Source organism: Telmatherina bonti, assembly GCF_933228915.1.
Source record: "Telmatherina bonti genome assembly, chromosome: 13".
NCBI classification, from domain to species: domain Eukaryota; kingdom Metazoa; phylum Chordata; class Actinopteri; order Atheriniformes; family Telmatherinidae; genus Telmatherina; species Telmatherina bonti.
The window spans coordinates 16,097,654-16,122,654 of NC_136611.1; the positions used below are offsets into that span (position 1 = coordinate 16,097,654).

Consider the following 25,001-nt stretch of genomic DNA (forward strand, 5'->3'; position numbering starts at 1 on the left):
CTGCAGTTTGGGGCAATTCCGATAGGTCCAGAGGGTTAATGGGACTGGCCTGCAGGCCAGCAGTCTCCTAGGATATATAAGCTCAGCCCTCACTCCCAAAAAGCCAATTCTGAGAGCAACAGGCAAGATATGCGCTTTTACGCACAAGAGGAGAACTTGTGGATTTTACGCACAGCGCATTATTGAGGCCGCTTTGGCACAGCTTCTTTTTCCTCTGTCTTGGCGTTTATTTTAAAGAGACTCAGTGTGACGATGACTCTGTACAGTGAATATGAAGCATTACAGCACGCCGGGCTGCATTTAGAGGAGGGTGAAGTTGACAGAGAGGGTAAGAAAGAGCCTATCCATCGGCAGTTGAATGAAAATGGGTGCTCCTCAGCAGAATCTTGTGCTGAGTTTGACTCATCAGAGCCAGACTCGTCTGGGGAAAGCGAGAACAGTTTCTGTGCTAACGCACCGCCTTCCAAAGTCCAGAGCACTTCGGTGAAGCCTCCTTACTCCTACATAGCTCTGATCACCATGGCCATCCTGCAGAGCCCACAGAAGAAGCTGACGCTGAGTGGTATTTGTGACTTCATCAGCAATAAATTTCCCTACTATAGGGACAAGTTCCCCGCTTGGCAGAACTCCATCAGACACAATCTTTCCCTCAACGACTGCTTTATCAAGATTCCAAGAGAGCCTGGAAATCCAGGAAAAGGGAACTACTGGTCTCTGGACCCTGCATCGGAGGACATGTTCGACAACGGCAGTTTCCTTCGGCGCAGGAAGCGGTTCAAGAGGAACCATGCAGAGTTTGGCAAAAATGGACTTGTGTTTTATTCCAGCTTCAGCTTCTCCCGTCCATACGGACATCCATACAACACGCAGGGCCAGGTAAGCCCCACACCTGCTGCTCCTATTCGCTACATCCCACTGCAGGATGACACTATAATGCCTCCCTCTCCCTACCACCTTTTCCCACAAGCTTTGAATAGTCTTGGGAAGATCGCTAGGCCTACGCACTCAAGGGTGCAGCCGTGCGCAACAGAACCAAAACCTGGCTCGCACGTGAAATGCTCCTTCAGCATTGACAGCATCATGAGCAGACCGGGTCCTATCAAGCAGCAAAACCTAAATCTACCACAGAGTCCTCACAATGGTCTTGGCTGTGGTCGTTTCATGTCGAGCCCAAGTGCCTGTTTGGTTCCGACGCTCCTGCAGCCTTCAAGGACTCCTCTCTGCCCTCACCCCATGCTTGGCGCTGCTTCTTTGACGAATAAGCATCTGAGACTCTCACATCCTCGCTGCTGAGGCCTTCAAGAAAATGATGATTGTTGTGGTTTATTTCTTAAAGAAATGCTTTAATTGCATGATACTTATGTTCACTGATAGTTTTTTTTTTTTTTTTTAAGAAAGTGTAAATAAGATTTGTAGTAATATATAGGTATATTTTTCAATTGTTGCTGCGATGCAAAATTATTTTGAATGTTTTTTTTTGTTAGTTTTATTGTTATTATATGTATTCTTTATTCTTATTCTGTTTAAATAAATATTGTCTTAATTTGGCCTTCATTTGATTATTTGCAGATGAACGCACCCCTTCAAAGTTGTGGAAAGAGGGAAATCTGTTTATTTTTAATGTTACGGATCGTACATCATTATTTGTATTTATGGGTAAATATTTTTTAAAATGTAAACAAAGATTAAAATCATCCTTTTTCACCATTCTATGTATAAAAAGATGCACTCCTTTCAACCTGCCTCACGGTGGGGCCATTTACTGAAAGTAGAGGGAGAGTTACAGGCTGTTGAAGCTTTTAATGTAGTTAATGATTGACTGATCCATCCCCCAAAAAGAAAAAATAGCCTATATTGGATTCTAGAATTAGATATTAAACTCAATATCCTTTTAAATGATGATAAAATATTAACAAAACAATTAACCATTAAACACAAAGAAGGGAATATGTGTGACAAGGAGACTGGTTGCTCCTCCTGTCTTCTCAACTTTTACAGCTGCTAGAAGGACTCCACGGCGGGGTATTTTCACACCGGCCGTGTGGTCACCACAGTATTAAGGCAGTGTCTTGTTACACATCAGTCCTGACACAATTCCCCCTCTCCCATCAGTCAGATAGGCAATCTATTTTTGGGCTGAGGCTCAGCTAATTGTAGCCCTTGACTATTCCAACCCGCCCCCCTCCCCTCTGTATAGTTAGTCAGTTGTGCATGCTTATTAGGAAAAGAGGGAGTTGTCTAAGAGCAGAGGGGTGTTTTGGTGACTACTGGGCTCGAACTATCCAGCCACTACTTAAAGATGCTCCTCTCTTCTGGTGAAGTCACCGAGGTGAAAACTTTTTTGATTGGGCGCTTCCTTTCATTATAGTCAGATCATCCCTGTGTGGGACCGCTGTCACAGTAGTTCTGGGCTGGGAGGAGAAGATTCACCTTGACCTGATAGGTGACAAACATCCTTTTATTTCAACTTTATTTTCACTCCGTGGGTACCCTCTGTTGGCAACGGAAAGCCTGCCTGATTGGCGTCTTTTCCCCTGGTTCTGAAGACGAAGAGGATGGAGACGAGTCCCATCCCGGTTGTGACGGTCCAAACCGCCCCCTTTGAGGACCAGCGACCCGGTACCAACGGGCTGCGGAGGAAGACAGCAGTGTTTGAGGGAAAGAAGAACTACTTACAGAATTACATCCAGAGTGTTTTGTCTTCCATCGACCTGAGGGACCGTCAGGGTTGCACCATGGTGGTGGGCAGCGACGGCCGCTACTTCAGTCGAGCTGCCATCGAGGTGATCGTGCAGATGGCAGCTGCCAACGGGGTAAGGAACAGACAGGGCGACCCCACAAATCATGCATCTGTTCTCCTCTATCAATATGTTGGAGACTTTTTTTTTAAACCAAATAAAATAGGCTACTATTATCCTTGCATAAGTCCGCCCACATACAAGCATACAATTGTTGTTGGTTGCATAAAGTGCAGCAATTATAAGTAAATTAAACCTAGAATATTATACTCGATTATTACATCATCTACAGGGTGCATCTAATAATTTACAAGGCTACCAAATGTACTGTATTTGAGAAATATTGTGCCTTCTAGTTTTTTTTTTTTTTTTTTTAAAGAGTCTGGTTTATGTAATTCATTGCAGTAAAGTGACATCTACAAAGGCAGACTGAAAATGTCAGCCTCTGATTCATTAAATCAGGAAGATAGAGGAAAAACTCAGAGGAGAGGAAACTCCCTACATCTCTTTCAAACGCTTTGCTGTGAGAACTTCGTGATTGGTTTGGACAGGCTCCAGAGGAAAATCTGAAGGGAATATAATTTGTTTTTGAGATTGGCCGGTTTTTCTGCTGGCCCCTGCCAAATGTCTCTTGATGTCAGCCTTATCAGCATTTCCATCCTGCTTTATTTTCCTGCCTACGTTTGCCACCCCACCACCGCTCTGCCCTCTGCATCACTCTTACACCTCTCCAGGGCCAAACTGTACACACTGGGGATCCCCTGTCACGGGGTCTGGCAAGCAACCAAGAGGAAAGTGGGAACTTGTGTACACAACCCAAACCATGCATGTACCTTTGGAATTGGTGAACACTGAGCTGCATGTCATATGAACCAAAATGTTCTATACACATGCAACATTGTGGATTTTAGGAGGATAAATTCCTCTCTGGTTAGGACACTTTTATTTAGAGTAGCCGATATACAGGGGAATTATTGCATGCTGGTATTACTGCTACATACGTAGAATGCAAAGTATAAATAGAAAGTGCTACACTTATTTAGGCAGTCTCTGTGGGAGATCATTTGCCTATTAAAGCAGGCAGCCAATTAGTAAATGATGCGAAGATTAAAGTATGTTCATGTCAGGGAAGAAAAGAGAGTTAGAGAGTACATTTTATTTAATATCAAGGTGACATCTTGTACTGGCATCCAGCTGAGTCTGCTATTTGCTAAAATCTTTGCTGTGCAGATTGGTCGCCTTGTAATTGGTCACAACGGCCTCCTATCCACCCCTGCTGTGTCCTGCATCATCAGGAAGATCAAGGCAATCGGTGGCATTATCCTTACAGCAAGTCACAATCCCGGAGGTCCCGGTGGAGATTTTGGAATAAAGTTCAATGTGGCAAATGGAGGTCAGGACAGGCTTATAATTCTTTCAGCTCTTGGATGAGATCAGTTTCATAGTTCATCTTTAAATTCCCATATTTTTTTCTTTGACAGGCCCGTCTCCAGATACAGTGATGGATAAAATCCACCAGGTAAGCCGGACACTGGAGGAGTATGCGGTTTGTCCAGATCTGCGCATTGACCTCTCTAGACTGGGAAGACAAGAGTTTGATCTTGAGAATAAGTTCAAACCTTTCAGAGGTAAACAATGCTTTCAACACGCTGAGCCAAAATGCTTTTCTGCATTATCCTAAAAAAACACACCACCAACAACAAAAAATAATCATGTAGTTTGGGAAATTAGCTTCTTTGCCTTGTGTCTCTTTTTGCACAAATATATGCAATTAAATATAAAGTCACCCAGTAGTGATTCTTCCTTCTGTGTTTGTAGTGGAGATTATAGACTCGGTGGAAGTGTATCTACAGCTGCTGCGAAACATCTTTGACTTCTCTGCCATAAAAAGTCTCCTCACAGGACCAAATCAGCTAAAGATACACATAGATGCCATGAATGGAGGTGAATCCAGCATCCAATCACATCCTCTCTGAGCTGCTGTTATAAATCAAGGAAAAAAACAGTAAATGTCTCCTCTTTTGTCTCCATTTTCTGTGTTGCAGTGATGGGCCCCTATGTTCGCAGGATCCTGTGTGATGAACTGGGAGCTCCTGCCAACTCTGCTGTCAACTGTGTCCCTCTGGAGGACTTTGGTGGTCAACCTCCCGAGCCCAACCTGACCTATGCCACCTCCCTGGTAGATGCCATGAAAGGAGGTGACTTTGGCTTCGGAGCAGCATTTGATGCAGATGGGGTAAGACTGAAAGTGATTTTTGGTATATGCTGTCATTTTCAACCTGATAAGTGTTTCTTAGACTGGTAGGAACAAACTCAAATATATTCCATGCAGGGGATTAAAGAAGCATAAAATAGACTTTGCATCAGGTCAGACTCTTAAAGATTATGGATGTACATCAGGTCTATGGATCCCATACTTTTTTTTATTCAATGTATATGTTTGTCCTTTTGTTTTCTTTTTTTTTTTTTTTTTTTTTTTTTACATGAAATTAAGGTTGAAACCAATATGGGTATTAAAATGCAATATAAGAAATTAGTGGTTTTTTACTTTTTAATGACACAAGTTTTACACAATATGTACATATTATATATCAAACTCTTCAGCTAAGTCTCCTCTAACTCAAAATGACAAAATATAAGAGATGTCACATATAGTTTTCTAGATGTTTCTTTGCAACAACTCACTCCAAAAAAATCATTACCAGTAGTGGAAATGAAGAGTTGGATAAAATCAGTATATCAGACATAAGTAAAAAAAAAAAAAAAACATCCTTAGTTGAAATATCTTAATTTAAATTAAGATATATCATATGATTATTAAAAATGCAGATGATTATAATACAGTGAAGCTCATTTAGTTACAATATTTATTTTCTCTTTTGGTTTCTGGATAGTTAGTAACATGCCTGTGTTTGCAAAGAAGAGACGAGATGCTGTTGATCAAATGGTGTTTGTGTTTGCCAAAAAAGATTTAGTAGCCGAATGAGTTCACATTTCTTAATCACGTTTTGAAAGTAAATTACCATTAATTTAGTTCATTTAAATAATTGTTGTAAATACTACAACAGCTTTTATATTTATTCATGGGAATATATATGCACATATTAGAGACATAGAGGTGTATGTAACTGCACCTATGTTTGTCGGACTTTTATAATTAAATGAATAAATAATAAAATGAATCGAATGAAAGTTTAGCTTTAAATCATAGAAAGAGAGCTCCTGATTATTTAGTCTGTTACTGGGTCACCCTATAGTATTTTCACAAATATAATCAAAACTAAGCTCTTTCATTAATTCTAAGTTAAATTCCACCCAGAGATACAGCTGTATTTATCTTTGTTTTTGTTTGGTTGTTTATAAAAGGAATAAAGAGGAAATGGGGGCCAAATGACTATACGTCAATGATGATTCAACATGTTACTCTGTAAAGGATATATCTCAAAACTCTCATCTGTTACGCTGATTGTTAGGTACACAGCCATTTTCAGTCCACAGCACTCTGTTTCACAACCCAGGAGAAAATCATGCTTTAATGTAAAGAATATTTTTAGCTATGAATTCATACACATTTGGTGAGTTACTGACTATGTGTTGCATATACGGATTTAATATATACATTTAAAAAATATTTAATTTGTATGTGCAAGGGTGACTCAAAACCAGTTATAATGGCTGGTAGTTGTTGTAATGGAGTGCATCCCATTGTACAGTTTCAGGACACACAAACTATGAAGCAACGGTTTGTTGTTCATTTTGGTCTTTTTATGGGATTTGTTAATAATTTCTTAAAAGTAAGACGTAAACCAGTTTTTTGCAGTTCTATCATGACATGTAAAACTATAACCATCTACGTTATGTGCTGTTGTCAGGATCGGTACATGATCCTTGGAGAAAATGGCTTCTTTGTGAACCCCTCAGACTCCGTTGCCATCATGGCTGCTAACCTCTCCACCATCCCCTACTTCAGGCAGCATGGGGTCAGAGGCTTTGCAAGGAGTATGGCTTCCAGCGCTGCCCTTGACAGGTACAGGACACCCATACACACAAATGCACCACCCGGTCACTTTTCACAAACTTCCGCAGAGAGATCTCTAGAGGGTGGACAACACCCGCCTCGAGATTACATCCAAACTCCCTCTCTTTCACGAACAAAAGTACTCACAACCTATAAATATGTATGTTATGTAAGACTTGAGCCAAATGGAGAGTGTGGAGTGAGAGGATATGATCACAGCTAAAATCATCCCCATAGTCACAGTACCAGCAGGAGAGATCCCAGCATAGCACCTTACTGAGACTTGAATGCTGAACAAAGTAACCAGGCTGTTAAATACAGTGAATCAGAAAAGATGCAGTTCATTTGGACCACACACCTCAGGTTATGTTACACAGCTAAACAGTTTTTTGTATTTGAAAAATGCAGTCTCATAAAATGTACTGCAGGCCTGCTGTGTAATAAGTCATTGGTAAATGGACTTGTACTTGTATAGCACTTTTCTAGTCATGCAGACCACTCAAAGTGCTTTACACTACTTGTCACATTCATCCATTCACACGCACACTCATACAACACACTCATACCCCGATAGGCACATCGGGGGGCAGCTTGGGGTTCAGTGTCTTGCCCCAGGACAATTCAGCATTTAGTCAAGGGAAGCCTGGAATTGACCTACCAACTTTCCAGTTGAAGGACGACTGCTCTTCCTCCTGAGCTGCAGCCGCCGTCATTAAATTCTTTCTTGTTCTGTTTTTCCGCAAAGGTTTGCCAGAAAATAAACTTGGGTCTTTGTTTTGGGAGTTTCAAAAGTTATGAAACAGCCTTCTTTTGTTGAGCAAATATTCCCAACAATGTTGAAAATTGTCAGATAAAACTAAAAATGAATATATATAATTTTTTATCACATTTTATGGAACTTGGCAGTTTCAGTTTTCAGTATAATTTTATATATATATATATATATATATATATATATATATATATATATATATATATATATATATATATATATCTCATAGTTTATTTGATTTTTACCCACTGTTAAGATGTTTTACATAGTTTAAAAGCAATTTAATGTTTTATCTTTTACTGATGGACCCAAAACTGTGTACATTGCTCATATCAAAAGTTGGATACTACACATAGGCTGTAGTTTGACCTTTCAGGCACACTTTAAGTGAGTTTCCTGTGAGAAAAACTGAAACATATGCTGATGATGTTTGTTTTTAGATGCACTAGTATCCTCAGTCCAAACTGCCTTCACAACCCTTTTTGTCTTAGAATTTAGAAGTCTCTCTGTCCCTTGCTTTCATTCCTGATGTGGGTATATATTTTTGGGAATTTCATTTATCATACGTACAAGAAGCATGATTACATTTCTAAGCCAAATCCAGGCTAACTCTGAGTAAACTACAGGCAGACGTTAGGGAAGTGACCTTACTGCCAATCCTCAACTCCCTAGATTTCACCATTCCATTGTGTGTGTATGTGAATTGAAACATTAGCTTCCAGAATTATTAGTTTTCTCTTTATCGGACTCCTGTTGACTTGGGTGCATAAATAGACACACACACAGAGGCATACAGTTTGTTCTGTATTACTATTGGGTGGTGTTGCCCTTCGTCATTGCCCAAAGCTGTGTCTTATGACATCTAATTACAATGATCAGGCAGAAAGAGCTGCTTGTTTCACAGCTTACTATTGTTAGGACCAGATTATATTATCTCATGTACACATGCACAACACACATACACATACTGGCCGAGAAATCAGTGTCACATGTCCGGCTACAATCCTGTGCCAATGACCTCAATGACCTCTCAAGCAGCACAACACTTACTGCAGACAAAACTGACTTATTTCACTAGAAAAACATTTCCTTTATCTTTGTCTATTTTCTTAACATTTGCATTCTTAGTATTCATGACAACATACATTTCATTTCCTCTAAACTGTAACTCCCAGAATGATGTCTGATTTAGACTGTACTTAAACCACAAATAGTATCAGGCTCTGTGGTGTCTGGACAGCTTCTTTACGCATAAATTGCAATTTATATGATGCTGTTCTGAACCAGAAGACGAGGCTTCCAGTCTTTTGCAAAGTACAGTGCAGCTACTGTGCTTCCTCTTTTATAATCATTGGCTGATAATTGCTGACCTTGTTGCAGGACATGCTCGCTTTGTTCAGCTCTAAGCTACACAGCAGCCACTTGAGTTCCTGAGGTACCACAAATGTAGATGTCTGCATGTCACTGACAAAGTCCAGAAAGTGTTGAGGGATTTAGTGGCCTGATGCTGGAGTCCTACCAAACATGAGTCTTTTTAGGAGAGTATGTGTCTGAAAGTTTAGTCTTCGCAATCCTTCGTGCTGTGAGTTTATGCATCGTGAAATACTCTAAACTGTGATAAATGTGGTTTATACACCGTTAGCAGCTGGATGCATTTGAAGGGAATATGGACAGAGAAGCTGTGTTCAGCGAGTTTGAGGAAGTTTCATCTTCATGGGAATTGAATCAGTTGGACCAGAGCTGTGAAAGCTACGATTCTTGGCTTGTCTGAGGGTGTCTGTTGTGTGCAAATGTCTGTTTGCCCTCACTGAGCAACGGCTGATGGAGGAACAGAGGAAGGGAAAGAAGGGTGTTGAATTTTGGTAAAGGAAACATCTGCCTCTCCTTTAAAAGGTCAGGAGATGGGAGGAGGGACATATTGTATGATGGCTAAGCTGCTGGTCAGCATGTTACTGTGTTGAAGTCTGAGGCCAACAGCTGATAGCGCTACAAAGAAAACAAATCCTTGATGTTGTGCTGCTGTAAATTGTTTTAATGACCATACTGAAGTAAATAGTTCATGGCTCATTTTTATGTTGATTTTTAAGCAGAATTTCAGACTAAGTAGTCTTCCATCTTCCTGGTTATGTTGCATGATGAATGAGAATATAAGCAAACCAATGTACATATATATTCACAGGAGTTTAGACATTGATCCAATTTGGTGGTGTGTGGTACAACTTCACTTCTGTGGACACTGAGACAGACATTGTGTAAAGCAAATAAAACAGGATACAATGACTGACTAATCCTTTACCAACCTCTACTTGAATACACTACAAAGACAAGATATTTAAATCTATACTTTATTCAGTCAAGAGGAAATTCAAGATATTCAAACTAATTTCTGTTCTTTTGCAAATATTCATTTAGAATTTTATGCCTGCAACTGTAAATGGCAGGGAATGGACCCAAAAATAGCACTAGATACTTAGTCAGATAAACAGTTCCTGGAAGCAGTAGAAGAGATCCAGGCAAATATAGACCATTTGAATCACTTTGAAATGCAGGTTTAGTGTTGGAGTTGAACTCTGGCCTCCAGCATGCTAAGCAGAGCAATATCCTCCAGACCACTGAGCAGGCAGGAAGCAAAAGTGGTGTTAGAGAACCAAACCACTAACAAGTTCGGGTCCTCCGGGACAGAAATTGAGAAGACTGTGAGGTGCAGATTCCAAGGGCAAAGCAGAAGGCAGTGGTCAGAGGCAGATCAGGTTGGTAGCAGGCAGGCAGTTCAGGATAGAGTGCTTGAAGGTCAGTAATGAAGGCAATGACAATCTGGCAATGAGTGAGTGGTGGAGGCTGTATATATGCAGGCTATACTGATGATGAACAGGTGGCAGTGGCAGGTGAAGGCAGTTTACTGATGAGGGGTGTGGTTTAGCAGCAAAACAGAAAGAAACAGGGCTAATTGTGACAGCAGTAAACAGTTGGGACAGCAAAAGATGGGAAAGCTGAGGCATGCTAAAAAACACCTGTTTGCAACATTCCCCAGCTGAACAAGTCAATTGAAACCGGTGAGTGTCACAATTGGGTATAAAAGGTGAATCCCCAAAAGGCTCAGTTGTCCAAGGGTGGGTTGAGGGTCATCATTTTGTTTCTTTTGTTTCAGAACAGCATTTCTCAACATTTAATTGCAAGGAATTAAAGGATTTCAGCATCTACAGTCCATATTATCATAAAAAGATATAGAAAATCTGGAGAAATCTCAGTACATAAATGGTCATGCTGAAAACCAGCATTTAACGCCTGTGACCTTCAATTCCACTGGTGGCTCTGCTTTGAAACATTATTGTGCAAAGGATATTATCACAAAGCCACAGAAACACTTCAGGAAAACACTGTCAGTAAGAACAATAAGCTGTTATGTCTACAAGTGCAACTTTTGACTCTACTCTCTAAATATTTTGTCTTTGTAGTTTATTAAATTGAATATAGGTTGAAAAGGATTAGCAAATAATTGTATTTTGGTTTTATGTTCTTATGCAATGTCCCAACTTCACTGTAATTGGTTTTGTAAGACTGTGCCTTTTTTTCTATTAATAACTTCAAAGGTTTAGTTAGAAAAAAGAGAATCCTCAAAAAAGCTTGAAGAGAAACTGTGTAACACTGTCATCAGCCTCACACGCTGAGTTATAAAACAATATTTTTATAGGAAACAAGCAGAAGGTAGCCAACTCAAACACCAACCTAGCACACATATTTCCCTCCATAGACTATTATTAGACAGTAATCATGCTCCCAACACAGTTTTAGAAAGTATTATAAAACTGCTTTTAGCTAACATCACAAAGGTGTTTTGTTACTGAGCCCCGAAAACTGTTTGCAACAGCTTTGAATGTATTTGAGAAGAACTCAGGAGTTCTTGATTCAACATATTGTGGCTACCTTGTTTGTCAATGGCTCTATAGTTACCAACTTTTAGCTTCTGATTGTACCACTAATGTTTCAAGTAAAGCTAACGTATTCTGCTCTTTTTGTCTAAATGCCTATCTGACGCCTAAATGCCTATCCCATCTTATTTAATCTTATTTACCCCCCCCCCATTAAAGTGTCGGCTACAGATGTGAGTGTGACTTCATTGGGAGTGACACTGTAGCGTGCAGGGGGTAGTTTGGGATTGAGCCTATAAGTCACCTAAGTCATGACTGAGGTGCCATCATCAGGTGGCACCTCAGTCATGAAGAATGATGAAGAACAAACTTGCAGGATGCCATATTTCGTAAAACATCATGCCAAGTCTAGAAGCTGGCAATTTTTCACGCTGCAGTGTGATTATAGACCTCTGTGTTAACTGATGTGCAATAGTGATACCTGCAAAAAGACAATTAGATAAAAAGACATAGTCAATCAGTGTTAGTATTATCACAAAACTGGATTTTTTTCCCCCCAGTTTATACATAGTTGATCTATTACCCTGATACTTTCCTTTGCCATTATGAGAAAATGGAGATGATTCACTGTAAGAAAAAAAAAAAAAATCCACCTTGACTGATGTAAAACTATGTACAGAATTTGTTTGAACAGAATACATTTAGTATATATTATAGTCGAGATGAAACCAGAAAGTAAACATTATTCTCACACTGCTTTTTGCCCAGATTTTTTTGCAGTGTTTAAAAGATGATTGATGCAACATTGTTCATTTTGGCCGAGGACGTGCCATTTAAAACGTCAAAAGCTCATCAGAGAGTCACAGATTGTTTACTTTTTAGGAATGCCAAGCTTTCCGTTCCAGTACTCATTTCCCTAGAGAATGATGAAGCTGGTTTACTCTTATTTGGTCATTTATCCAATCCTCTTGTAAACAACTGCATACAGCACCATGGGGTTTATTTATGTGCATGATAATTATGTGGAAGATTGTACCACCACATTAAAGCCCTGAAAACGACCCACATTCACATTTATCACATTGTGGATTCCCACAAACTGGAATATGCTTATGTTCGTGCCTTTTATTGGAGTGTGTGTTTAGTTGGTCTGGATATTTTGTCCTCCAGTTCATAGCTGAAGGAAGTGTGTTTATATGTTGAGGTGATCACTGTGGAGATGTTGAGAATGAATCTATGGGTCAAGGAAAGAAAATTATATATTATTGTTTGTTGCAAAGTAAACATCTGTTAGCAAGTTTTCTTGCTATGCATTTTATATTGTATTTGACTTTGTAAACATTGTAAACCAAGCTACTGTTCAGTGTTAATGCATAAATATATTTTTTACATGAGATGAACGATTACTGACAGAGATAACATCAGAATAACAAAGAGATAACATCAGAGATAACATCAGAATATCAGCGGCTTCATATACACAAGCACAAGCACAGCACAATGTGCTTGCATGCGCAGGCACGTTCTTCCCAGCTAACAAAACATGCTGGAAAATATGTTGCTTCATCTGTCTAAATTTTGGCAAAATTCAGCATGTTTTGAAGTTTACCAGTAAAAGTCCAGGATAAAAGTCCACTGTCATTGTGGTCATTTCTGAGCTGTATTACGACTTAAAATTGAGATATTATGCATTTAGGTTTAAATTAACATGTAACCTGAGCTCTGAACTTTAAGAATATTTAGTGACTCCACTCAATAAAACAGTCTTTATTTACTTTATCTGGGCATGTTCTCACTCTAAAGAATCCCACCAACTCCTGAAGGAAATTTGTGTTTGCCATGTATTCAGTATCTTTGTCAGTCTGACATTTGGAGTTAAACAGGTAGTGTGCAATGTGTATCCGAGTCTTTTTTTTCCCCTCAGAGCAGCTGCTTGCTGTTTCTGGAAGCCAAGCTTTCAGAGCGCCCAGAACAGACCAAAACAGTTGTGGGCCATAAAACAAGATGTTGTTAAAAGGCTCCCTGAAATTGGGAGTCAATGCATAAATCCTGTCACAGTAATTCAGCTGTATTTAATAGTTAGTTTTCTGTAAATTTGCACAGTTTATCAGTTTTCCTCTTGTTCTTTTCCCTCACATAAATCTGCATCTTCATCTTTCCCTGTGACCCCATATATTCACGTAGTGAACATGCAACAACATTGCCTTTCCTTCTCTTAATGTGACAACACGACTCAAGCTCTAACATCAACTTAGAGGTTGACTCACTTTGTTCCTCCTGCTTTTTGCCTTATTAAGTTATTGGATGAACTGTTGACAGAATATATCTGTCATGTAACATTTGGTTTGCTTCATTTCAAAGGTCTTTGTGTTTGTGTGTGAGCTTATCTTTACACTGAAAACTGGTAAAAGCCTGATGGTAGATATTAAAAAAGAAATAAACACATTACATGTTTATTTTTAAATGCATAAGCTTTGCTTTTGTGTCTCCCTTTTCTTCTTCTTATGTTTGTAGGGTAGCCAAAGCCATGAAACTTGCACTGTATGAGACTCCAACTGGCTGGAGGTACTTTGGGAACCTGATGGATTCTGGGCGTTGTTCCCTCTGTGGGGAGGAGAGCTTTGGGACAGGTGTGATCTACCGTACCATGTATACTCTAACAAAACATGAAGCACTCGTAAAGAGAGATTTGTGATCACTCAAATGTAATCCACACATATATATATATATATATATATATATATATATATATTTAATTCAAAGGCGGGAACAGTCTCAGATAATGAAGAAAAGGTCATGGATTCAAATCTTCCCACTGACTTGGAAAATTTGAGTTGGTGTTTGGCTGAGAAATCCCCTCCCCTCTGCAGCAACTGTTGTTGAGGTGCCTGCAAACAAGGCCATAGCTGGAGGAAGGGACTGGCCAGTTGTTGTTGGAGCTGTTAATATGCTGCAGAGAAATTATTTACTAGATTTTTTTTTCATTTCCCCCGTAGCCTATGATTCATTTAGGCAGTTTTCTCCAACATTACTATTTTATTTCCCAAAACATTTGCCAAGAAACAAGAGTTTCATCATTATAAAGACTTTTGGGGCAATAATCATCAGCTGATGAATGGTCAAACATGTTGTAACCAGATGCCAGCCTAAAATCACAAATTTGCTTCACTTCCAATCTATTTCAGGTCCAGAGTTTTAAGCAGCACATCCTGACAGCCTGTATAGCTACAGTGCAAGCGAGCTGTCTAATAGATGAGAGGGCTGCGACCCTGACTGCATGTGTAAATAATCCCCATTCTTTTGCTATAAAAGGAGAGAGGGGCTCCCTGAATCACCACAACATGCCGACAGGCCTCTAGTAGCTGTGCCTTTTAACAGATGCAAATGCAGACATGCACATAGATGGTTGGAAAGTAGAACTAATGTCCATGCACACAATGTATGATTGAAAACACATTATATCTGCTGTCGCTCCATATCTGTTTCTTCACATATCAGATCAGATTAGAAACAGATTCATTTGTCTGATTCTTATCTGGCATAAAATGAAATCTTTGCTTTCATCATTTGTGTTTTTTTTTCTGCTTGTATTTTCTTTACGAGGAGAATAACAAGAAGGAATCGGGGTGAGAGGAAGTGTAGGGGTTGTGAACAGGAGAAAAAACAAAAACAGAAAGAATAAGATAGTGGGAGTGCCCAAATATGAAAAGTATTGATGAGAGCAGGAGAGAGGGAAATAAGCAGAGAGAACTATTGGAGCACATTCATTGTCTGTCCTTGTAAGGTAAAAAGCTCAGAAGGAGCCCTGTAGAGTAAATCATCAGAGCTGTGCACCACTCCTACCAAGTCTCAGACAGAGAGCAAGAGTCGAGCATTAGTTTCTCTGCAGGCTTTGTTTTAAAAGAATCTTCTAATTGTTACAAAAACCTTTTGCTTCTTCTTCCAAAATTAATATTTAAAAATTGGGAGAATATTTTTCAGTATTCCAAAACAGTCCATGCTATAATAACACTATGCATCTATTATGTCATATTGCTGTGTGTTCAGCCAGAAAATCAGTTGTTGGCTTCTTGTTACCGCTTTTTAAAAGCTTCGCAGCGGCAGGTCATAGAGTGGCAAGCTGAGAAGAAATACGGTAATGAGGTATAGCTACTGTACTTTACTGATACAGATCTAGGATATGTTTTCTAAGGTGACCCCTCCCGCCCCCCCTTTCCCCTTTGAGACTGAGTGAGAGACAAAAGGAGACAGACAGTGAGGCAGGGATTAGTTCATGACAGTTGTCTGTTTCCTAACAGCTGTACAGTGACAGAACTGGACACAGTGCTGGAGAATATCTACTTTTCTTGACTTCGGTGTTCAAAGAGTTAAAAAAAGAAAATGTTATACAATAAAAGGAAAATATTTCTGTTAATAAACATGAGAATTCACCTCATACTGGTAGCTATCAGAAAGTTTGTGCATTTTCCACTACAGGCTCTCGCATGGAAACATTACTGACACATTCTTAACCTTAAGAAATACCTTTACTGTGCAGCTGTCTCTGTGAACCAAGCAATAGCTACCCAGTGAAGGAGACAGCGGGGATGATCAGCTCTTCAGTTTGCATGCGTATGTCTTAGACAGACAACAGCTTCTTTAACAAGGGGAATATTTAGCTATTAATCACTGAAGGGTTTTGATTTTACATTTAGTGGTAAGATAGCTAATGCATCTTTTTTTTTTATCAGCGTAACTCTCCAGTTCCAGGTTTTGTTCTTTTTTAAACCTCAAGCAAAGTCTTAAAATCTGACAGCTCAGAAGAGTCCAGGAGGAGATGATTAGGGATGAAAGGGAGTTTTTTCCTTCCCACTGTTGCCAGTGTGCTTGCTCAGGATGGGAGATTGGTTTCCTTATATAGGCTATTATGAATTGGCCTTCATTATGTTTTCCCCTCTGTCTGTAAAGCGTCTTGAGATGGCATTGCCGTGATTTGACGCTATATAAATAAAGTTGAATTGAATTGAAGTTGAATTGATTACCTTAGCTTAGAATAAAGAAGTCTGTCACCAATAGCAAGATGTGCTTTGTCTGATAATAATTACGATTGATGAAGATAAAGTCTTTTTAAAACTGGTCAGAATCTTAACATTAAGGTGTAATTCCAAAATATATGAGTGACCTTTATATTTGTCTTTAGGTTCCAGCCACATTCGTGAGAAAGACGGCTTGTGGTCAGTTTTGGTGTGGTTGTCCATCATGGCAGCCAAAAAACAAGGAGTGGAGCAGATTGTCCGAGAACACTGGGCTAAGTTTGGACGCAACTATTTCTGCAGGTGATAAACTGAGCAATCTCTCTGAAAGACATTCAGTTTTTTATTCAGTGTTTATCATCATGGTGCAAAAAAAAAAAAATTCACTGCACTCACTGAGACTCACTTGAATATTGCTAATCTTTATCTGCTTGTCTCATCTAAGTCTACGCCAAAGCCAAATAGCATATGCCTATATGCTATATGACCTTTATCCATTTTCCCCTCAGTACTCCTCACTGATTTTCAGCTGTCCTTATTCAACCTGCTCTCTGTGATAGTTACTGCAGTCAGTGTTCCCATTAATAGTTGCTGCAACTCTCTATTTTCCCACAGAGAATTTTCTAAAATAATGCACTTTTCCCACAAGACGTAGACACAGAGGACGTAATGGACAAGACAAGGACCATACCTCCTCAAAATCCTTAAAACATCTGTTCATATTGTGGCTTAAAAATAAGGTGTTTTCATGAGAAAGCTACTCTGATAGTAACTCTGAGAGTTTAAGTCCACCCAAAAAATGTTTATCTGGCTTGAGTAAACTCACAAGTTCTAATGAGACAAAAAAAAATTAAATCTGGTTGAATATGCATTTTGGGAAAGCTAGTGGGATGGAGAATAGAATTTAAAATTACTTTTAACAAAGCATTCCTTTATTAGAAAGTTTTCTCTGCTTTCTGAAGTTGTTGTGATGCCTAATTACTTGTGTATCTGTGTTCTTTTTTTTGTTTGTTTGTTTATTTTTCTGGATTTTATAAATGTCAGATTTGACTATGAAGGCCTTGACCCTCGTGCAGCCTTTTACCTGATGAAGGATGTTGAAGCTGTAATGTCAGACAAAGCATTCAGCAGTCAGAAGTTTGCTGTCGGGGACCATATCTACAGCGTGGAGAAGGCAGAGAACTTTGAGTACATTGACCCGGTGGATGGAACAGTGGCTCGAAATCAGGTCAGTGTGGGAAGTATGTGAATGTAAGATGCTACAATACTGAACTAGAAATGTTTTTCAAATGATAGTTTGCCATATTTTGGGATGGAGTCTCTCTGGAATATGTTGGGAAAACAAAACGAACAAAAAAAAGATGGATTTATGTAAAAGAAAATTTCTCCATTGAATTGAAAGGCTTATTATACTTCTGCCACTGAGGCTGTAATTAAAATGTTTGTTGTCAGTTTTCACATGCAAATGTAAAAAGAGATATAAATAAGATCCCAAATTAGTGCTTGTTTTGTTTGTTTGTTCTTTTAAAAAAAAAAAAAAAAAAATTCTGTTTGGATTACACGTTAATACACAATTACATGGTTTTATTCTTATTAAACTTACATGTTGGATTATACTTCCCTCCCCTTTGAGAGGTTTTTACACTGTGTGATATCTGTTTAAAAAGTTGCTTTACATTTCACCTTAACATTAAGCTGGTGGTTATTATAAGAAATGTCACAATTTTAGGTTGACTAACATTATGAGCAGCTTCTTTGTAATTAAACAATTAAATTGCAATGTAGAAATTTAGTGATGTTTCACAGTGGAGCGGAGTCAAGCTTGGTTCTGGCATGTTAGAACCGTTTTAAGGATGTCTTAAGGATGTCTAAAGATGTCTTAAGATGTCTAAAGATGTGTTGCTCACTCAACCTGTTAATATTCTCTTTTTGTGAAATACTGATGCTTTGACACTGCCTCTGGCATTCCATCTCAAAATTAACTTTGTCGCTGTAATATTTGACAACAAGTGCTAAGACTGTTTTAAGAAAATCTACAGTAAAAGGGGACAGTAAAAGGATTATAGTGGATTCATTTCCTCCTCAGGATCCTTCATGCCAGGGACATTGCCTGCTTGGTCTGCAGGATTGATGCTGTCGTGATCACCCTTGTCTGGGTGGTTGTAGGGGTCCTGCACTGCAGCCCTATGATTGTAGAGTGGACCCAGACTGGCCATGATCTGGGCAGTTTCCAGTGGCATGGCCTTTGTGGTCATGAGTGAGCTAGATCCTGGTATGAACAGATCCCCAAGACATTGACAGATATAATAAAATGACTGTATGTGCAGATTTCAATTAAAGGTAGAAGTGATAGTAGGAAAATCTAGGATTGCACTCAGTTGATCTACAAAATTTGACTCCAAAATCTGGTTCACATCAATTCACATGAAGTTAAATCTGCCAGAAGGTGTTTCACATTTATTCTCTCCTCTTCATACACTTGTGCTCCAGACCACCCACAAAAAGGCTCCATGTTTGGACATGGACTATCTTTCATTTTAAACTATAAACACTTCCATACACACAGGACATGCAGCACATATCCTTACAAACAATGATAAGTCGCCTGGCCAGTATAGCGTTCTTATCACCCTACTTTCCTCTCGCTTGTTCTCTCTGAAGTTTACCCAGCTGACTGCACACAAATGTATGGAAACTCATGGCATCAACGCCTCTTAGCTCCTGCCCCAATTACATCTGCGACTTCAGAGGACATTAAACTGAGTTGTGGTAATTTCCCAGAGACTAATCTTGATCATAACAACTACTTACCTCACCATAAGTCTGACCCAAGACTTAACCTGAGACTAAGGTTAATCTTACCAATAAATCTTATGAGTTTCAAGGCTTTTATCTTATTCTATGTCCCCACAGCGTGAGTGATACCAGCCTAAACACTCATTATGCATAAGAATGTGTACATTCCACCATGTGAGAAAGTGTAAACACATTAATACTCTTTCAGGGCTGCCTGTGTTAACACTTGGGTTTATTGGTGACCTCCTTCTGGAGACAATGCTCCTTCCTTCCCTGCTGCATTGTACTTCACTGAGTTACCATGGATACAACAGGTCCACTACTAGTTAGTCAGTCACCCCAAAATGGTAAATCCTCAGCCCCCAGTTGCCCCAGTGAATGTTATTACAGCACACATTCCTCCCGGGACAGAATTATATCAGCTGTCGTCTCACTTTGCAGCCTCTCAGTTACAAGAGGAAAACGTTGGCACTCAGACGCAAACACATTCAAACACAAACACACAAGACAAAGCTTGGGGGATTTACACAGCAGGGGAATGGCAGCTTTTTGTAGTCAACTACTGGATTCTCTTTGCATTGTCTGCATATCAGAAAGAGTTGATGGATTTAGATGGATGCATGGAGATTCTGCCCTTTGCTCTTGGAAATATAATCAAAATAAATTGAAAAGAAACTAAATGTGTATATTTAGGATTTATTTAAAGTTTTAAAAAAGAAGCACCTGGTTTTTATATATTTATCAATATTTTGAATTTTATGTTTTAAATATCTTTAATCCCTAATTTGCTAAGATTGAAGCTCATTAAGGTGGTTAGTTTTTTAAGCCCAATTCAAGTTAGGCTGCTGTGTAAAATGTAAATAAAATGAGAATGCAATGATTAGCAACTCTTTTAGACTTCTACTTTATTCACAATAATACATAGAAAGCACATCAAATGTTAAAAGTGAGACAGTTTTGTACATCAAGAAAAACTTTAGCTCATATTTCATTTGATAGCCGAAACCTGCCAAAACATTAAGATGTAGCAACAATATGCTGAAAAAGAAAATGGCACTTAAGAAAAAATAGCTGCAGAAACATGCCTAAATAATTTTGATTTGCAACAGCTCACTAAAATGATTGAGGATAAAAAGAGCACTTTAGATAAGAAGAGTCTCTCAGAAATAAAGATGAGTAGAGGGCAGGAGGTCAACATGACATAATGTACGTAAAACTTGCAAAGCTGTTCTGTAATAACGTTCTATCCAGAGTAAAAAAATAGTTTAAATGATGTATAAATACAGACAATGCTAGCTAACACTAGCCATAGCTGAATTTCATTTTTAGCTAGCTTTGGCAGTAGCTATGTCACATTAGCTTCCCCACTCAGTTTGCTCTGATCCTTTTTTTTTCCTGGTTCTTGGATGATTTCTTCTGTGAAACTTGATGTTATAATTTGATGTCAATTCTTCAGTTTTCTAGACCCAAACAGTTGCTTTTCATAGAAATTTTCTGGATACCATCAATTTAGGTGCACAAAACATTAAAAGTAAATGAGACGGATCATGTTTAGATAGTATGTACTCTCATGATAGCCTCTGAGTTCTGTAACTGATGGTGTTTAACAAACACCAACCAGCTCTCTGGTAATTGCCTCTCTATTGTTAGAGATGACACTATATCAGATAGGAAGAGAGACAGCCGGACATCTCTCATTATCGCTGTCTCTCTTCACTCGTATGCTGACTTCCTCCTAACTGCCAGAGTCATATAGGGTGGGAAAGATGGGGGGTCCAAAGCTCTTTCTTTAAATAATATAAACATTAAAGAGGAGGCACAGGTTGAAAGCTTTTCAGCTGTTGGACCAGGGCAATGCAATCTGTTGACCTTCACAGTTATAAATGCCCATATAACTCTGGGATGATGGTGCATTTGTCATTATCAAGCGATGTGATATTTATGGAAAATAAAAATGCTGTCAGATAATTCTGTGAGGAGTGTCTAACAGTGGACTTTAATTAACACCTCTCATTCTTTTTTTTTCTCTCAAAACATCCAGCTCTCTGTAACCCTGAGTTTGACTTTTGCAAATGGCAAAAGGAAATAGATGCTTTGGAATTTTGAAGAGATAAGCGTCATCACACAATCATTTGTCTAAAGAGTGTTATCTGCCTTATGTCAGCAAACTGGAGAAGTGGATTACCCCATCAAAACAATATCTTGTTTTTGCCAAAATAAATACTGTTTTTAAGTTAAAGAGTGGAGAGTAGAAGACAAACCGACTTTAAAAATGTGACATTTCACTGGTTTAGAGACAGGCCTGTCGTTAATTCCAGGGAAAATTCAATTACAGCCTTGATCTGCTGAACCAAGTGTTGACATGTGAATTGAATTTACGGATCCTGCTAAAATGTCACTTGAGTTTTATGATTATGACCTACATCTTCAAAGTCTACATAATAGGGAATGTTTGTGTGCTGGGCACAGCTAATATATCAAGTTTGAGCGCAGAAGCAACAAAACATGCACTGCGAGCGACATCTAGTGGCCATTTACCTTCACTGCACATTTAAACCTCAGGTTAAAATGTTAATTTTCAGTGTCCCTTTTATAAAGTGGCTCAACTCTCTTCTCATGCAAATTCTCCAGTCTTTTAAATTTTTACCATACTAGTACTTTGTTCTTCCATACTTGTAAGTTTACTATATAAACAAGGTGATTTGTGTTTTCCCTCCTAGGGTTTAAGAATTGTCTTCAGTGATGCGTCCCGTCTGGTGTTTCGGATGAGTGGAAGTGGTGGAGGGACGGGGGCCACCATCCGAATTTATGCCGAGACCTTTGAGAGAGACCCTGAGAGGCACAACAGAGAGACTCAAGTACTGAGAAAGTTTATAACATGTTTGCATGTTTACTTTGTTTGTATTGTATGTATATATGTATTAATGCAGTCCTGGGGAATCTCTAACATCTCACCTTAAAATAATACCACATTGCTAAATCTTTATCAACTTGTCCCCAGTATGAAATGTCAATATACATTGCTCAGACTATTTTACAACCCTACCATTAAAATGCGTCCTTTATATATTGTACATAAATAAGAAAGCATATCTACATTTTCGTATTAACTCAGTAGTAAACCATTTTTGTTTAAATTGACTTTACTTTTAACTAGCAACAAAGAATAGCAGCCATGGTGCAGCTGAAAAAGACCTCATATAGCCTTCACAACTTCAAGTGATATTGCTAAAGTTGATTGACCTGTAGATTTTGGAAACTTTAGGGACACTTGGTTGTGGTGTGGTTTTAGTTTCTGGGATAGGTAGTGTACTTTAAACACATTCAAGGGTTGTAAATCTGAAGTCATGATGGCTACATGGCCTCATTTAGGTTTGGCCTTTTAAGCATATGACATTATCAAACAGCATGTGTGTCCGATCTGGTTAAAGATCCCATTAATGTTTTCATGTTTCTGAAAGTTAATAGACATCCAATGATGTTACAGAAATGATAACTTCAGCATTAAAGTTTTACTAATCAGTAATGACTATAAGAAAAAAATGGATTATTTGCTGATTCACGGTCTATGTTATGATTAAATATAAAAATGATTTAATTAATTTGAAGATAAGAACCCTTTGTGGTTTTTCTTTGGAAAAGTGGATTCAAAAACGAAATATGGACACAAATTTCCGAGGACACATCTAACTTAGTGATGAGTAACACTTGAATCATTGTGATTGTTTTACTGGATTAAATTGTGTTGTTTGTAGCTCCTTCTTGGTTTATGTCCCCTGTTCCAGCTTCGTTATCCAGACTGAACCCTTGGATAGTCTATTATTTAATCATAAATTCAGCATCTAATCATTCTGTCCCTTATCCAGCACATATGAATGATGAGAGAGGACACACACTATTAGCCTTCGTGTTTATCCAGTGAGATTTTAGTCACTCTTCAGACTTTTGTAAATACATTCCCAACCATTTATAAAAAAAACAAAAAAACAAACAAAAACCACAGGGTTCAGTGGACATGCAATATGCACTTTCACGTTTCTGCATTTTCATTACATTTTTGTGTGTATACTGTATAATACGCCCATATATGACAATAAACAAAATAACACAGTAACACATCCCCTTGACTCATAGTGTCACAGGATTCTTGAATAGTCTTAGATGCACATGCAGAGCACACTAGTTAAATGACTGCACTTACTACACTGTGTTCACATCTTAGATGATTTTAGTGTCAATTTTTCTTCAGAATAAATAGGTTTTATTTCCACACATTTAATCTATGCGATGTACATGTCTCATGGCTACTGAAAGAAATGCTGTATAAGAAGCTTGAGTAAGCAGTAGTGTGTTCTTTACTAACTTATACACGTTCTTATTTAATGTTGGAAAAGCTTCCCCTAAAAATGCCTGGCAAAGAAACTATAAAATACATAAAGCCCAATTAAATCATTATTAAGTCTGCCGGTTTTTTTTCCAGTGAGACAGAGAGATTTAGTTTTTTAATGGCCTGCGGGACATTTATTGCTTACTAGCAACTGGAGTTTTGTTTCCAGAAAGCACTTAAGTTGAGAAAATTTATCAGTAAAGTTGAAGCCTGGCAATTTATCTTAGTGTTGAATTTCCATTTATTCTGTGTACAATTTAAAAAAAAAAAAAAAAAAAAAAAAAAAAAAAGTAAAGCAAGTCCTGGAATGTCAGTTTCAAATGTATTCTGCTTTGCCTTGCAGTCAACACATTTCAGTGGAGAAAACTGATTTTCTTTTTTTTTTTTTTTTCTGTTTTGAGATTCAGATTTCCTTTTGGCTCATTTTCAGGGCTGTTAAACATGACTGAATCGCTGCAGTTTAAGGTTCACCATCATTCTTGTTTAAACTCTTGATTCACTGTTTGTTTTTGCTGTAGGTCGTGCTGGGTCCTCTTATTGCCATTGCCTTGAAGATCTCTAACATTCATGAGAGGACAGGACGACGCGGTCCAAACGTTATCACATGAGCCGGCAGGGGTGGAGGCACACACAAACCCTCGCGAGCACCCACAAAATATGCATCAACCTGCTCACTCTGAGAAAATTATACTCAAATTACCCTGTGTTGTACTTATCTACTATATTTTAAAACTTTCCTTATGCAGCTTCAGTCCAGTTTTTCCACTATTGTCGCTATTTATGTAAAAATGGAGACGTTTTCTGCTGGAAATTATCTCTCAAAAACCAAATTCCTGTTTCAAGTTATTTTACATTTGTTGACCACTATTATCTGTCCGCTATCATAACCACAAAAGGTATTTTATTGTCGTTTGGATAAATGATGACAAATATGCAAACAACAAGTATAGTATGAATATGCATGATTATTAGTGTTTGTGATGGTTTAAAATTTAATTCAATGAGAGGATGGAAACATGTTTTCATGTTTATTGGAACTTTTTTTTTTAAGTGCAATGTTCACTTTTCATATTTTTATTTCACTGTTTCCCATAAAATGATGATTTTTAATGATTTCATTCATAAAGAGTTATTTAGTGTGTACTACAGCAGGCGTTGCAGCACAAGCTGAATTGTTGTACCATGTATCCTATTCAATTTTCTACTTAAGCGGATGGTATTCAAACTGTGAAGTGGCTAATAGCAAGACAAGGAGGAAAAAATATATATTATAAAATTATACCGGGCTTTCTTTTCTTTAATTTCTGTCTTCATATCAGAAAATATTCTTTCTTTTTTTTTTTTTTACAAAAATCCAAATAAACATTGTTGTGTGTCCTGGCTTTAGTGAAGAAGAATAAAATTTAATA

The 25,001-nt window shown here is 38.3% G+C and overlaps 2 protein-coding genes across 2 annotated transcripts; both read left to right on the forward strand.

Moving 5' to 3' along the window:
- Nucleotides 1-252: 252 nt before the first annotated feature.
- foxd5 (forkhead box D5) lies at nt 253-1,293 on the forward strand (the record flags this gene model as incomplete). The annotated part of the gene is made up of 1 exon (XM_079250914.1): nt 253-1,293. The coding sequence occupies one exon, from the start codon at nt 253-255 to the stop codon at nt 1,291-1,293; it is 1,041 nt and encodes a 346-aa protein (XP_079107040.1).
- Nucleotides 1,294-2,330: 1,037 nt separating this feature from the next.
- Nucleotides 2,331-25,001, forward strand: pgm5 (phosphoglucomutase 5). Its single transcript, XM_079250808.1, has 11 exons — nt 2,331-2,813; nt 3,969-4,131; nt 4,220-4,366; nt 4,557-4,682; nt 4,784-4,974; nt 6,611-6,765; nt 13,912-14,027; nt 16,577-16,712; nt 17,454-17,637; nt 21,926-22,063; nt 24,111-25,001. Exons 1-11 carry the CDS (start codon nt 2,556-2,558, stop codon nt 24,198-24,200), a joined length of 1,704 nt encoding a protein of 567 aa, XP_079106934.1. The 5' UTR covers nt 2,331-2,555; the 3' UTR covers nt 24,201-25,001.

Excerpts from the sequence above, each read along its gene's own strand:
- pgm5 (XM_079250808.1), top strand. The coding sequence starts at position 2,556 with ATGGAGACGAGTCCCATCCCGGTTGTGACGGTCCAAACCGCCCCCTTT. Across the intron at positions 6,766-13,911 it reads TCCAGCGCTGCCCTTGACAG|GGTAGCCAAAGCCATGAAAC; the intron begins GTACAGGACACC and ends TTATGTTTGTAG. Across the intron at positions 16,713-17,453 it reads GGACGCAACTATTTCTGCAG|ATTTGACTATGAAGGCCTTG; the intron begins GTGATAAACTGA and ends TATAAATGTCAG.